The following is a 16,347-nucleotide window of genomic DNA, read 5'->3' as shown; positions in this document are numbered from 1 at the left end:
ACTGCTTTATCTGTTATTAAGCAATAATTCACTGGATGAAAATAAAAAACATGTAACTAATGAAACTGATTTGTGGGTATGAAACAAGACTGACACAGCAAGACTTACAAGTGGGCTTACAGTATGTTGTGAACATTGCCAGCATAGAACAGTGAGAAAATCTAAGTGATTAAAACACAGTGTCATACTTGTTTGTGTAGGTTAGAAACAGAAAAATAAAAAATTTCCATTTCGCAAAAAGGGCGTCATGTGATCAAAACCACAGAACCATCAGATTGTCCCTCTCAGTCGAGAAAGCCCCTCAGGACACCCACGTAACTACCACACAGTGTGATTGAAAACCTTTCAGTTTCACTCTCTCTGTAGTGTCACAACAGCTCACTTGTTTTCTGTTTTGTTTGCAGTGGCAGAACAAGTGTTGAGATCCCTTACTTAAAGTACTGATATAGCAATGTGAAAGTAGTCCTATTCATTACAAGTAGAAGTCCTGCATGAAGAATACTACCTCAGTTAAAGTAAAGTATTAGCAGCAAATGTAGTTGAAGCATTAAAGTAAAAGTACTGATGTGACATCATTAGGCGATTAATACTGAAACATCAGTGTGTAAGGAGCATGTTACTGTTGTGGCTGCTGGAGGTGGAGCTAGTTTTAACGACCTCATGAGTATTATATACTTATATACACCAGATAAATCTGAGGGATGGTGAGATGATTAATGGGAGAGGAAAGAAGAAACAAAGTTCTCATACACAAATGTGTTTATAATTTTTGGACTTTTTCTCATGTGAAAACTCACAATGTGGTGGAGGTGTTAACAACTCACAGACATCTGAAATGCGACTCAGAACCACACACTGCTTTTTGTTAGATGTCAGAGGCTAAAAAAGGTTGGAAGCCACTGGTTTAATCTTTAACACTGTGCTGTATCTTAAATTCTTGTTATATTATGCATTGTGTAAAATCTTCATCTTAAAAGTAACTAGTAACTGAAACTGTCAAATAAATGTAGTGGAGTAGAAAGTACAATATTTCCCCTCTGAAAGGTAGTGGAGTGAAAGTATAAAGTAGCATAAAATGGAAATACTCAAGTAGTACTCAAGAACTAGTACCTCAAAATTGTTCTTAAGTACAGTACTTGAGTTAATGTACTTAGTTATTTTCCATCACTGTTTCCTTGAGACCTTTTATCTTCCCAGCCTATTTACAACCACAACCACCCAATTTGAGTATAGACTAAATATGAGAATGCAGTTATCACAGTCATTCGGGACATTATTGACTTCTCAGAACATGGCACAGAGGAACTGCCAATTATAAATTTACAAGAATGGACATGGAAAGGTTTTTACTTTTTAGCCTACATTACTTCATCAACTGAGATAATATCACTTCTCAAGACAGAAACGAACAAGGAATTAAAAAATGTGACAAAAAGTTTATAAAGTACTGTAAAAGTAAAGGGTATTTCACAATTTTCTCTAAACTCATGTATAGCCCATGACCCCTTCATGAACAAACAAACAGTGGGATTTCCCTACCTTGTTAATCACACTGGCTAATGTCATTTCATATGGTAGGTTTTCTGTATTAGCCTCATTTAGTTGTGTTAAAAAGGACACACTGTGGTGACTGCTGAGTTTCCCTGATTTTGTTTGTCTTTTACAGTAAAACCTACAATAAAACAGAGAAACAACTTCATCATTACCATTAAACATCATAGGGAAGGGAAATACATATAACTTCAGAACTACAGTACTGTACTGTGTTTGGAGATTCTGACAATCGTTGATGTAATCAATCGCTACTCATTCATTGAGTTTACAATGATATACTCTAAAACTCTATAAACCTAGAAAGAAAGTCAGATGGAGCCATGACTGATCAAGCATTAGGAAGAGGACAACAGATGACTCAATTCCTTCCTTCGACAAAGAAACACTGGCACACATACATACACAGACAAAGAGATAGTGCCAGTGAGGTTAAATTTTTAATTTAAGGTTCTCCAGATTCCTCAGTGCTTCTTCTCTGGGACACACAGCTTTTGAAAAACACTCTAAAAGTTGACATGGCATTCATTTTTCTTTATCCTGACAGTCCATCACTGTGGCAGCCTATTAGAAATACAATAATACTAAAGGCATTAATGAGGTTTTGTATTGAACTGCTGTACTCAGTTGCCAACACCACGCGCACACGCACACACACACACACTCAAAAATCCATCATCAGCATTTCCTCTATATCCAGTCTAAGCATCTTATCTTTAAATTGAGGTTCATGGTTTATTGATCGACTTCAGTCGCCTCCTCTTCATATAAAACCAACTGAAAGAAGACCCAGTACATTGTCCATAACTGTTCATTGAAGGCAGTTAAAATGAGGTGTTTGTCAGAGAGAGGGTGAATGTGAATGTGAATTTGTGAGTTTACATGCAAAGATGCTGCACTTTCTGCACTGTCACAGTGTAGAAGGTCTGGCCAAGCTTGGCTCCAGAGCTGCAGCAGGGTTCACTGCTCCCAAACTAAAAAGGACAAAACACATACAATCATCGTTCAGAGCAATATACTGTATCCTCTACTGTTTTGACCGAGGAGATGTATAAACAAGAAGCTGGTCACTCAACTGACCTCTCTATAATGGTGTTGTTACACTGTAGTTCCCTCACCAAAATCTCCATTTCCTCCTTCAGATGGTGCATCCTAGAAAAAAGCAAGATATGTTATCTGGGCTACTGTCTCACAGACACGCACACACACAGACACAAAGACACACACCTGGAGACCATCTGGCCGTTGTCCCTGGGTGTGATTCCAGGCTGCTGCCGTCCTGCTTTTTTGGACTGTAGCGTGAGAAGGGTTCTGTCCAGAGCCTGCGGAGACAGATGAGATGTTGTACCATCACATCACTGAGATGCTACATCAGTGAAATAACTAAGAATGACTAACACTCCCAAGCCAATAAAGCAAAAACAAAATCCAAAATAATAGAGCACAAATGCATGTTAGACTGTTTGTGAATATGGTATGCTGGCAGAGACTTGAGTGAAATGCTGACCTTATTCTGGCGCTGCTCACTCATCTCCAGGTCGGCCAACAAGCCTGTTGAGAAAGAGCTGAAGTCCTGTAGTCGGGTCTGCATCTCCAGTAAAACACTGCAAATAAAAGAAGAGACACACTTGAATAAGTCAAAACTAACATTTGGTGGGTATATTACTTAAGAACGGTTGTATGTTTGTGTCTCTGAAGCCTTGTTTCAATGTGAAATATAAAACCATGTCATTTAGAGAAGACTTGACTGACTCTTCTTACAGTTTATTAATAAACATGGCCATACATATAGGGTCTAGATTTTACATCAGGATATCCCTTCATGTAAATCCATTAAATAGTACTTCTCTTAAGTGTTCAGAATGAACTACAATACATTTGGAAGTTTTGGGGGAAAAAACAACAGTCGCTCCCACTACATCATACTGCAAAAATTTAATTTAAAATGTAATCTTAAAATGTTTTTTTTATCTGTACAAAATTGAAAGGAATTAAAGAATAATAAACTGAAATGTACTAAAATATGTAATCTCACTATCACTTACTAAATGTGAAGTGAGCATTAATAATGCAAATCAATCTGTTTGAGTGGGACTGCTGATAAGTAATGTCCTACTCTCCTGGGTTAATCTTCTTCCCATAAGCCTCCATCATCTGTGTGAATGGCTGTTAAACCAAACAGTTATTTTACTGTAAACAGTCCAAAAGTGGTGGTTGGGATAACAAAGCTGAAGGAAATCTGATTCAAAGGTTACACAGTGTTTGGAGTTCAAATATGTGAGTTGAGAACCTGCTCCATGTCCTTGTTGAGGCCAAAAGCTCTTTGTATCTCTGCGCGCACTCCTCTCTGAAGAGAGATTTCACTCGCTTAATGTGGGACGACAGGTGGATTCTGGGAAGGAAGAGTGACAAGCAGATTACAGGCAGAGCTCACAGGAACACCGTCATAGGCTGGGTGAGTAGGACAGCAGCTGTGTGGACACACAAATAGACAAAGACATATACTCACTTCTCAAACTTGTGGATTTGTTCATCATTATATGCCAACTCTGTGGTGAAAATAAGACAAATGTTAGGAATTGGCAATTTTACCAGGAACAAAAAGAGGAATAAATATACAGTATATACTAAAAAAAAAAACAAACACACATACTGGCAGTAAGTCTGTCTTTACGATAATGCTGATGAATTGCTGTTATCTTCTGGAGCAGCATCTCCATCTTCTGACAGCTGTAGGAGACAAGAAGTCAGAGTTTCAAAATCAAAAACCCATGAGCCTAACCTGAAGTTCTGATTCCCTGCTTTCCCAGAGTACCTCTTGTCATTGGCCAGGGTCTCTGCTAGCTTGGCCTGTTCTATCTGCAGGTGGTCCAGTCGGTTCTGAAACTCTTGGATGCCTGCAGCGTATATAGGCAGGTGCTCATGGACCTGTAGAGGCAGCAGCAACACACTCTCATGACTGTCAACAAATCACAAGTCTGCCAGTAACTCTATTTCCTGTTCACTTAAAAAAAGGGAATAAGAGGAAATACCCAGGGAACTGCGGTGACAATTTATCCCCCTAAGTACATATTTTTATAGTATAGTATAGTATAGTATGGTATGGTATAGTATAGTATAGTATAGTATAGTATAGTATAGTATAGTATAGTATAGTATAGCATAGCATAGCATAGCATAGCATAGCATAGCATAGCATAGTATTGTATGGTATGGTATGGTATGGTATGGTATGGTATGGTATGGTATGGTATGGTATAGTATAGTATAGTATAGTATAGTATAGTATAGTATAATATGGTATAGTATGGTATAGTATAGTATAGTATAGTATAGTAGGGGCTACAATATAGTGCCCCATAAACCTGGGATTCAGTGTGTCCGTCAAGAACATACCATAAGGGCTGATACTTGACATTAGGTGGCCTTCAAAACATGCACTCTGGTTAAAGGCTGGTTTCCCCTTTTCTCAACGAGTCTTTATGATGCTTTTGTGCATGTCATATGTTTTCTTGTCTTTGATATTTAATTCCCAACTACATAAAATTGCAAGTTTATTAGCTAACTGAACTTTTATAACTTTCATGTAAATAGGATTTATTGCATAATTGTTGTATTGGATTACTTTAGTTATATTTCAGTGAACCTAATAAACTGAAATCTGGGTGTATATACTGATGAAGAAATGACAAAAAAGGAAACTTCCAAAACTCAGCCCCCAGTACCACTCACAACGACCACATCAGTCAAGCTGGTCTCTGTGATGTTGCTTGTTGATGGCACTCACCAGCTGAAGCTTTTGACTATTATCATCTGAGCCTTGGTTTTCTGGAGTGTGATAGCCACTGAGAAGCATAACAGATGTAGGAGGAAAAAGGGGGAAAAAGAGGAAGAGGTTATTATGAAATCACAAGAAATATTAGTGATGTTTTTGGTTTACATGTGTCAGCAAATGACATATGTCAGAATTTACTATATTCATACGACAAGACCATGTTTATTGATCAGGATATTTAGCTCAACAGTTCAACTTGTCCTACTGTTGAGCATTATAATGCTTGTCATACAGACATGTATCAATCCGTTAATTTATCAGTGCAATTTCCCACCTCAAATGTGACTTGATGGATTGATTGTATTTATCTCAGAAAGTGTGAAGATAAACTCACAGCGTGTGAACTCTGTGTTCTAAGTTGAGGCAAGACTGCAGTCTAATGGTGATCACGGCAATACTGTGATTGGCTTCTCCACACTCCCTGCGCAGCGACATCCTGAGGATGAACAACAGGGTCATCATGGAGGAGAAATTGAGGGGAGAAGAGTTTGAAAAAGGTAAATAGTCCAGTACAGTCGAAACAAATATTTTTAATTTAGCATGATGTGTCTCACATGTAGCTGTAGTATCCTTGCAGTAGCAGCTCTCTGTGTGTGTGCAGCAACTGTACTATCCTCAGATACTGGTGGACCACTCCTACTATTAGCTAGAGATGACAGGGATTAAAGGAAATGGAGAGAAGAAGAGAACAAATTAAGGGTTGGAGAGTTATAATACGTTCAATTCATTTAAAAATTAACAAAATATTACGCACAAGTGGGACAAAAAAAAAAATCAGTGGAGCAGCAGTACAGTACCTTAGAGAAATTGTAGTCTGCCATGATGTCAAACCTGGATGGGATGACAGGAGACTCCGCTACAGAGAAGAAAAGAAATCCACATATAAATATGATTACTTTCTTTTTTAACCAACCTTCACCCCTCATCTCGTGTATTTCTGTTGTCTATATTGGCATTCAAATAAATATTACTCAACTTGAATGAAACAGCTGATTCACAAAGATAATGTGTGTTAAGTAAGTGAATGTGACACTAGAATACACCTTATATCAGAACTCTTTCATATCTGCCTAGGAGAGCAACAAAGAATGAGGAAGAGAAAAGCTCAAGACTTCACAGAAACATATCAAAGATGTACATGTCTTTGTTTGTCTTACGTTCTCTAAAGGGCAAGCTGGTGTTCGCTTCAGGCCTGTAGCTGAGCAGAATGAGGGGCCGCTCAGGTGAAGTACGCGGGAGGTTGACCACCTTCATGTTGCCCTCCAGAGCGAGGTCATGCCCCAAGTAGAGCAGATGTTGCTGCTGAACCCCTATACCAGTCTGAGACGCCACCTCCTCAAAGAACACCGACACTCTGTGTGAGAAGGGGGAGAAAAAAATTCCTGATTCACGGCAATAAAATTTAACCATATTGTTTATAGCCATGATTGAGCTCAGATCTGCCGCAGGGATTCAATTAACTGAGAGAGAAAGTCTTCACACAAGCAATTTGGATTTACAGATATAATCTAGAGCTCAGTGCAGCCTCTACTGCCGTTATCACATTAAAAGTATTACACACATTATTCCACATTATTCTGAAACTGCTGCACATTTCTGGCATGGATTTCATGTTTTGCTTGTTGGTGGAGTCATCGGCTGAATAAATCATGTTGTCAGTGACTAGTGTAACCTTCTATCAAAATGCCAACATCCCACCTTACACTACCACATTTAGATGGATCCACTTTGATCTAAGTCCCCTCCCACTCCTGTGCCATACAAAAACAAGAAAACAGAACACGAATGCAGCAATGGGCAAAGCATATTTAAAGGTCAAGAAACAACAACTTGTCATTGCACTGTATGTAACAGTTGCTGTACTGCCATGGAAACAATTTTCTCTCTCATCTCATGCTGAAGACCAACATTATTAAAAAAGCTGAAATCAGGACAAATACAGGTAAAAATCTGCAGTCTGAAATGTTAGTTTACAAAAAATAACACACAGGACCTAAGCAAATTGCAGCATCCTCATCATCTTTCCTGTTGAACCCTGTTCCACCTCAGGGCCAGACTGGAGATCTGCAGTGGTCTGACCACTGGCAAAAATGCTTTTTATTTCAGTCTGTACACTGCAGACTTACGTGTTGTAGTGGTGTATGTAGATACAGTGCGCCATGGCCTGCTGCAGAGAGAAGAGGTGAACTGGCTGCCGCTGCAATACATCTGTGGTAGCTGTGAAGAACTGGTCAAAACCCCAACACCTCTCCTGGTCAGCCTCCAGTATACCTGCTAACACTGGGACTAGCTGCACCCTCAGGCCCCTGCAGAAAGGCAGAAAGGCAGAAAGAAAGACAGACAGACAGACAGACAGACAGACAGACAGAGAGACAGGAGAGAAATAGGTGAAGGCAATCAAGGAAAAATTAGCATCACATGTTCTCTTTAAAGATCTCTCACTGATGTGTTTCAAATGCTCTTTTTTAAGTAACATACTGTGACAGTTGGCAGCTGTGAGGTAGGTGGTAGCTCCACTCTATAGGTCCACCCTCCACTCGCTGTACTCCAGCTATTGCACCCACAGGTTTCTCTGTAGTTATTTTGAACCTACACAACAAAACACACAAATCAGGCTGATGTATCATCGATGGATGTTCATATTCTGACCGATACCCTAGAGGAAATCACATCCAGCAAAATATCTTTCTTTAAAAGGGAAATTCTTTAAAACAGCTGAATGGAGCGTTCATTAACACAAACAAAATGTCATCTATTGACTGCATAGTGGTATGCTTTCCAACACTGATATGGACATTGGCTGGTGGAGATGGAACTTTAAGACCAAACTCAGTGTCATAATTTCATATAAATATGTAATAAAAAAGAAAAACAAACGACCCTAAACTGGCATAGATACTTCATTAGCTTTGGTTGAAGGGCTGGGGTTTGAAACTCCACATCACTATAAGAAATGTGTGGTTGGGTCGCCCCAGTGGCTGTGGTAGAGCGCATACCGTTTAGGCTCAGTCCTTACCGAAGTGGCCAGGGTTTGAATCCGAATCAGACACTTTGTTGCATCTCATCCCTTCTCTCTATTCCTTAACTTTCTGGTCTCTCTCACTGTCCCCATCACAATAAAGCCAAAATATAAAAATAATAATAATTCTAAAAAAAAAGAATTGTATGGTCTGTGAGTTTTTGACAACTAATGATTTAACTTACATTATGGGCTTGTTCCTACGGGGTCCTTCATACGGTGTGAAGGGAAGACTCCCAGTGGCAGCATGGTAAAATGTCACACCAATACTCCACAAGTCAACACTCACTCCATAGGACTTCTGATGAGCCTTGCGCAGCACAGCACGTTCATACATGTCTGGATGCTACACACACACACACACACACACACACACACACACACACACACACACACACACACACGTTTGTTAGGTATGTCACACATACGGTATATGACATAAACTATATTCTCATTGGTTAGAAATATACATTATATTGTGGCCGACTTATACAGTCACTGTTCATCATATTAGCCAGTGCTTGGTGGTCTGTCAAATTCTTTTGTATATGCAGCATATCCATGCTCAGGTGTTTAATACCCTTGTACTTATTGCCCTTTTGTCCACTAGAGGGCTACCCAGTCTTGATAATGTGAGTCACTTTGCAGTATCCAGATCAGACCTTTTCTCACTACTAAAGTCATTTTCACATCACGTTTGAGTGGAACGACACACAATGGTTGGGTTTGTAACAAATCAACAACCACATGCACATGTACAGAGGTTCAAATCAGAGAATTAAGGGTTGGTTTTCTCAGAGAGGAAATGTGACCTTTATACCAAATGCACAATAATCTTATAACTGGCCATCACTAGGGTGCATGGAGCATACTTTTTTTAATGCATATCAATGCATATTATTCCATCACATTTTCTCAGTAATGCCCCTCTCCACTGCAACAGTAAACATATTTTCTGTTCATAAAGTCACCTATTGTTCTTTGAGGCAGCAGTACTGGAATATGAATGCAACAGGTGATGTTAAACCTAGGATAACCTGCAGTAAAGATGATATAAGAGATCTCTGTGTATACCATATGTTGGAAACAAATCCCCAGAAGACAACTGAGACGCTAAATGGTTTATGAAAAAAGTAATTTAAATCTGTGTTTCCTGTTAGCATCAAACTTCACCAAGTGGACTATGTTCTTAGATCTGTTTCTCGTTTAGTTAGCAGGATATATTAAAAGTACTGCACTGATTTCAATGAAATTTGGTAACAAACTAAAGAAAAAACTTCCTGGATTGTTATATTCCAACATGTATAGGCACCACTAATTTCTGCCTACAAAGATTTTCATGCATTTACAATTTTTTGTAAAATACCATTTTCGCTAGACTAATCTAATAAATTGTAATCATAGTATACATAGTATTATATGTGTATATATAGTATATTTGGATGAATCCCCAAAAGTTTAAAGGGCTGTACAGCCTTTGCTGCAGTATTTTGACTGCACAGCATGAATACAGGCTTATCAAGTTTGTATGTTATCTTACCAGATACTCTTCTGTTCCATAGATAGAAACAAACTTCTCATCATCCTCCAGCTCTCTTGCTGCTCCAAAGTCCGTCAGCTTATAAACAGACTTGCCGTCCTCCCCGACTTGCCGCATGATGTTGCCTGGCTTAATGTCCCGGTGTACCACTCCGTTTTCACGCAGGTGGTTCATCCCCTGCACTAAAGAGAGCAGAGAGAGGAATACTTCAATAACAGATACATGAAATTATTCAACAATATGAGATACACACACCCACCTACACACTGTAACACAGTGAGGAATTCTGTTTCAGGCAGGCCAAAGGCGTTTTCTGGCTCCTCCAGCAGGCTGAGCAGACTTCCTCCTGAACAATACTCCATCACCAGCACCTTCTGCTTAGAGGGCAGCTAGAGAGAGCAAGAGAGAGGTAAGGAGGTAAACTGCACTTGTTATCTACATTGTAAACATTATGAAAATATTACAAAATCCTTCTCATCAAATTTTCATATTAGATAAATAATGAAATCCTTCCTCAAAGACTGCAAATAATTCTTAGAGAGGAAAGTCACACAAAGACAACTCCTTAGTTTATATTATTATTTGCCAGTTAGCATTAATTTGGATTGTTGGATTTCCCTGGCATCATAGCGGACTCTTGTTTTGTAATCTCGGTCCAGCATCCCATAGCGTATGACCAGGGGTGTAAATGCTATTTGATGACAATCTTAAATTAATTATCTCATATACTATATATAATATATCCTATCACCACGTCTGTCTTCTCTCTTTGTTCTTGGTTTTGCCTCTCCTCCTCTAATGGCAGCCTTACCTCTTCCACGGTATGCAGCTTGACAATATTGCTGTTGTTGAGTTTCCTCAGCATCTCAAACTCTCTCATCTGGACTTCACGAGGGCGGCTGTAGCTCATGAAGTTAAACACCTTGACCGCTACCAGCTCACCTGACCTCTGCACGTACAACATGTTTACAGTTTAAGTCACATAACACACACAGCATCATAAAGAACGTCAGAAACAACCCACACATCAGCACTGCAACCACAACCTCCATTTATGACACATCCTAGAGTCTCCTTTGAAACAAAACGTGGGCTGAAAACATCTGCGATGATGGCACCAGTAATGTGAATGAGCTGCTCAGTGAAAAACAACTTGATAGATCATGTTAAAAATAAATTTATCCTTAGCATGGCTTACCTTGTTGCGTGCTTTGTATACACTGGCAGTAGCCCCTTGCCCGAGGACATCCTGTAAAGACCACAGGTAGCTTGTTGTACTGGCTGTCACCCCTGACATACTGGAGGGAAGAGACAGGGAGAGCTTTATACAGAGGATTGGGAAACAATTAACAGAGACAAGCTCTCTGTGTCTTTGTGTTCTCTAGGATACAACAACTAGCTAATTCATGACAAAATTTAAATCAAAGTGCAAGGAAAACTCGCCAGTAAAAGAGGTAGTCAAGTTGTAACCCACACTATATAAAATGACAAACTCAAAGTTACTATCATAGACAAACTAAGGTGATAACATGATGCTCTGGTGATTTTTCTCGAGTTGTAAGCTAACGTTAACTGACAGCCAACATGACACACTTAACTCTTCATTTCAACACAACAACCAACTTTGTAACAACTGGCTTCCAAGTTCATTCTCCTGACAGAAACAACAGCTGTAACGTTAGCTTACCTGGACTGACGCAAGCTAAACCAGTGACGTTAGATTGTATAACGTTAACAAACTCGTATTAGTTATTCAGGGTTCCGTAGCACGGTTGTTTATCCCGTCTCATCTGGCGTCAAAATAACTGTCGGTATTGTGAGTAACAGGTAAAACTGCACGCCAGATTTACGGTAAACAGACGCCTACGCGTGAAGTTTGTTCCGTGGTGACAAACTGCTGCCTACCTGCGGAATGGCTGCTTTACCAACAGGTGAGGTGCAGGAAGGACGTACTAGCCAATAATGGCGCTATCATTAAATTTCTTTCTGACGTGGATCCAAACTAGGTCATGTGTTTCTTCAAAAGCAGCGGCTGCCGTCAGTGCATGGTGATTTAGGAAGTGTAGGTTTCTCTGGGGGCGGGCGCTGGTCTGCATATGATTGCGGAAATACAGCAAAGTGTTCAACTAGACAGTTTCATTCTCTCCCTGAACTTCCCACCGAGAGGGGGGTGGTCCCAACAACCGTGCTGAGCACCCCCCAGGTTTGACTGGAAATGGCAGTAAATTTCAAAATATCCACACTGCTGTTCCCATGTATCTGGAAGGAAATTCAGCATATCAACAACCACATACAGTTGTTTCTCCAAGCTAGATGTCATGGCCACCAACTGATGCTGCATGCCATCACTTTTTAGAGTTCAGTGAAACAAACACTCAATTTTTGTTTTTACATATTTAACCCAAATGGGCTTCTGCTTTCATGAATATGCAGATGTGAATATGTTCCCATGTCTCATGTAAAGTCTCCATTAGTATTCCCATAAGACTGTTTTTAATGGTGATAATAATAGGGTATATATTTCCCTTAATGAACCACTGGCAACTGAAACCACACCATGGAATAGTTTGAGAAGAGAGACTGATACATGAATTTGTCCAGACGAGAACGTTTATGGCAGAAAGTGGGTGTAAGTGCATCTTAGTGCCCAGTGCCCTATTTGTCCATTATTTTAAATAAAAATTTTAAATGCATACTGGCTGCGTGGCTCTCACTGAAATGTCAAACTTACAGGTATATTTAAGAGTCAGTCAGGCAATTTAGTGTGCATCAGTTATTTTACTTACCTTCAGTAAATAATAATGTATACTTACAATGTTCGATGTGATATGTAATACAGTGTTTGGATAAACCCTCTCCACGCTCAATCTGATCTGATATTGCAGATACTGTAGTTTGTGTCTGCCTGTTGGTTTCTGTTGTCACTTTGTAGTTACCTGACAGGCTGTGCAAGTAGCACAGCTTGTTTTGTGTCAGGCTTTTTTTCTGTCAAGATAGCTTAAGCAAGATTTGTTTCCAATGGACCCAAACCATTTCTTCTTTATAATTACTGTACTTAGTTTGTATGGATACAGACTTTAACATTTTCTATTAATATTTTTGTCAATATTTTGATTGGTGATTTTCTGAAATTAAATTCATTTTCACTGTAACAAACATCAAAGACGTTGAGAATCTTTATAGCAAGCAATGTTTATTAAAAAACAGATCTACTACAAGAACTACACATAGAATTATATAAGGCCTATTTGATTAAACTACTATTGCTATTACTGTACAATATTGTACCAAAAAAAGAGTGTACCTCTGTAATGTACAACATTGTATATACAAAGTACATCTGAACACAGGATTCTCCAGTAATACAGAGACAACTATAAATAGATTTGACATTACAGTCTTTTTTTTTTTTTTAGTTCTGCTGTTTTCAAATGGACACAAAAATGCATATTTAACAATATTCAGTTCCGACAAAGTTAGTCATCCCCACACAGTTAGTCCACACACAAGCCAAGTTGTTCAAGTGCATGATGATTGATTTGAGAGGGTCCCAGCTCCTCTTGACAGCACAGCCAGGACAGAACACACCAACCACCCACATGCATGTGCGTATGTGTGAGAGAGTGCGTGTTGATAAAGTGAGTTAATCTCTCGCCACAAACACTCACACAGTCACAGTCCCTCCAGTTGTCATGATGAGGTAAGAGCAACACAAATACACCAGGTAATACACAAACAGTATACAGAGATTAAAAAAGAAAACCGTAACAGTTATAATTCATTACCTGGTAAAGAGCATACAGGAAGTCAGTATGTGCTGTATTTTTGGGGAAACGGTGGTGGAGAAGGGGAAAGATGCAATAGTAGGGAATAAAAGGACACCAGGGTAAAATAAGTTCAATACTTTCTCAAGAAAGTGAAATACATCAAAAAGGCTTTATTCAGTTTACCCTGAATGGCATATCTCCAAATTTGAAGTCAGTATTTGAAAAATTTATACACTTATTCCATAATTCATCATCAGTTCTAATTTTGCAAAAGGTATACATTATCAAATAATATCAAAAGAAAGAAAAGTCTAAGTTTAAGCTCTTGGATTTGGGTTTCCTCATCCTCAGTCTACTTAAAGCTGGTCTGCCACTGTTGTTACAGCAGTGGCTGAAGACAAGACGAGATTTTATGTATTCCTGCAGGCTTTTTATCTGATCACACGTACACAGTGCATATTTATTCAGGCTGCTGGTACTCCAGAATGTAGGAGCAGTGTTTTCCTGTCTGCAGACAGCCGTTGCTGTCGGGTGGCATCCCTTTATGATGAGTGGGCAAGGGTGGGGTGAGGTGCATACATACTCTACATCCACGCATGCTCACACAGGCGCACACGCACACACCCAGACGGTTACACAGTTCCACATTTTACCATAACAGGTTCTGAGCATTAATAAACACCTGGGAAAAAAGTAACAACAAAAGCAAACCTTGCTTAAGAGCGCATCGGATGAGGTGGTTGGTTGTGCTTCTATCTAAACACACTCAGGAGGATCCTCAGCTCCATGCTTCCAGTTATCACGAATATTAAACATACATACACACCATTAGAATAATAAACCCTTTTTTTTTACTGTTAAGTCTTAAGTATATATTTAAAGGAGCAAGCTGTAACTTTGTTTGAAGTCGTTCTATAGCTGGTACTGCAGATACATTAACTGATGCGATCAGGCAGCTCGCCACTGTGGCTGCCGTCTGTGGCCCCAGCATGCAAGGAAAACCTGAAAGGTGTTTAGCTGCCACAAAACACCACCACACACAGATTTAGAAAACGTGTGTGTGTGTGTGTACAGTCCAACATTACATAAAAAAATGCTGGGTTTCAGTGGTCCCCTACACACATAACAGAGCTGCAGGAGAGAAGCAGCAGGATGCTTCAAACTACCAACTTTTTTTTATTTTTTTTATTGCTATATATGGAGTTAGAATTACTGTTGGCCATGTTAAGTATATTGGAGAGCACTGCTCCTGTTATGCTCCTGTAATGGTACTAGTACTGAACAGTAATAAAAAAAAAAAAAAAATATCACCAACATATCAAACACTGGAGGAAGAGATAAAATAAAGCTCTTGATCACATGACCTACACTGATATTTGGCCCAGTTTTCTTTCCTTTCATCATCCAAAGTGTCCACCTTTATCTCCAGTCTTCCACTTCTGAAGCAGCAAGTCAGTGTGTTTTAATTTCTACACAGAGCAAGAACTTAGCATTTCACAGTCTATTCTTAGGAATCAAACACTCCCTTCCAGTCCGCTAGCCATGGGGTCATTAAAAAGAAAAAAACAAAACAAAAAACTGTCATGTCTACTATACAAAATCAAACAGTGCTTTTTGTTCCTCACATAGATCTGTGTGTAAAGGCAAGTAACACTCTTGCACGCCCACTCAAACACAATTTCAAACATCACAAACTAGTGTATGTAAGCTCCAGGTGCTGTAGGTCTGTAGGTGTCCATCCTGAGTCCTGTTCCCTTGTGAAAGATTTTAAAATCCAGTGATCACTGGAATCTGAGAAAAAGACGTGTCTTTGAAGGGTGTTCACTAACCTACACCTTGTGACAGTGAAGAGCTGCCAGGACAGCGCAGGAAAAACTCTAAAGGGAACATGGCGTCTTAAGAACTCGCCTGGACACCAAGAAGTGAATGCTACACATGAGTAGTGGGTTAGGGGTCTTATGTGAAACTAATGAAGTGCTTTTAGCACCTGGTAGAAGAGTTTGTAAGGATCAGTAACGTGATTCAGATCGAGGGGTATTAAGCCGGGCAGGATTTGTCGTTAGACTGGGGTGGGGGTGGAGGAGGAGGAGTGTGAGGGAGAGAGTGTGTGTGGCCTGCAGGTGGAGGTGGAGGTGTAGGGGGAACAGTGGAGGTCGGGGAGCCCATTGCTGGGCTGCCACCCCCTCCTCCGCTCTTTGGGAACACCACCGGCTTGGGTCTTGTTGCTGGGGGGCGCAGCTCTCTAAAGGAAGGTACAGAGGAAGAGAGGGAGGAGGAGGACAGGGAGGGGGATGTGGCGGAGGGCAGGGGGCTCCGCGGCTGGCTCTTGGCGGGGCGGAAGGAGGAGGGTACATCGCTGGCTGAGGAGGCGCTACGCTGAAGTGGGTGAGCATGTGAGGAGACCCCCTCACTGTCCCGCAACAGACGGGAGTGGAGGGGACTGGAAGGCTCTGAGGCTCCTCCTCCTCCTCCCCCACCACCACTCACACCTTTCAGCTGCTCCAGTGTGTCCAGGACCACGTCAGGGGTGTGTGTATGTTTGGAGGTGCTCTGTCGCTCACTCAGGGTAGAGCTCATTGCCACCTCGATGTCCTGCAACAAACAGACATAAAGTAAACACACACACACACGTACA

General features: G+C 40.2%; 2 protein-coding genes across 7 annotated transcripts in view; both read right to left on the bottom strand.

Moving 5' to 3' along the window:
* Positions 1-1,484: 1,484 nt before the first annotated feature.
* ikbke (inhibitor of nuclear factor kappa B kinase subunit epsilon) lies at positions 1,485-11,964 on the bottom strand. 4 transcript variants are annotated; one of them, XM_022744827.1, is made up of 21 exons: positions 11,633-11,964; positions 11,144-11,243; positions 10,757-10,894; positions 10,205-10,334; positions 9,946-10,151; positions 8,591-8,751; positions 7,865-7,975; positions 7,513-7,692; positions 6,544-6,740; positions 6,184-6,242; positions 5,941-6,032; positions 5,721-5,822; positions 5,339-5,396; positions 4,367-4,479; positions 4,205-4,281; positions 4,061-4,100; positions 3,842-3,943; positions 3,059-3,155; positions 2,779-2,873; positions 2,632-2,703; positions 1,485-2,525 (listed from the first exon to the last, which is right to left on the bottom strand). In XM_022744827.1, the coding sequence occupies exons 2-21, from the start codon at positions 11,240-11,242 to the stop codon at positions 2,462-2,464; spliced, it is 2,193 nt and encodes a 730-aa protein (XP_022600548.1). In that variant the 5' UTR covers position 11,243; positions 11,633-11,964; the 3' UTR covers positions 1,485-2,461. The 4 variants fall into 4 exon arrangements, with proteins under 4 accessions (XP_022600548.1, XP_022600550.1, XP_022600551.1 ...); XM_022744829.1 differs by having other exon boundaries at positions 2,670-2,703; XM_022744830.1 differs by having other exon boundaries at positions 9,946-10,127.
* Positions 11,965-13,158: 1,194 nt separating this feature from the next.
* The window catches only part of srgap2 (SLIT-ROBO Rho GTPase activating protein 2), a 53,152-nt gene continuing 49,963 nt past the window's right edge, over positions 13,159-16,347 (bottom strand). For all 3 annotated transcript variants that reach the window (XM_022744823.1, XM_022744825.1, XM_022744826.1), the window contains exon 23: positions 13,159-16,304. In XM_022744823.1, the coding sequence (XP_022600544.1) occupies positions 15,750-16,304 (555 nt within the window). In that variant the 3' untranslated portion in view covers positions 13,159-15,749. The remainder of the gene's footprint in view (positions 16,305-16,347) is intronic.

The sequence above is a fragment of the Seriola dumerili genome, unplaced genomic scaffold (genome assembly GCF_002260705.1).
Source record: "Seriola dumerili isolate Sdu_G_001 unplaced genomic scaffold, Sdu_1.0 BDQW01000088.1, whole genome shotgun sequence".
Lineage (NCBI taxonomy): Eukaryota > Metazoa > Chordata > Actinopteri > Carangiformes > Carangidae > Seriola > Seriola dumerili.
Note: the sequence above shows the minus strand (reverse complement) of the source record. Positions and strands in the feature narration are given on the sequence as shown.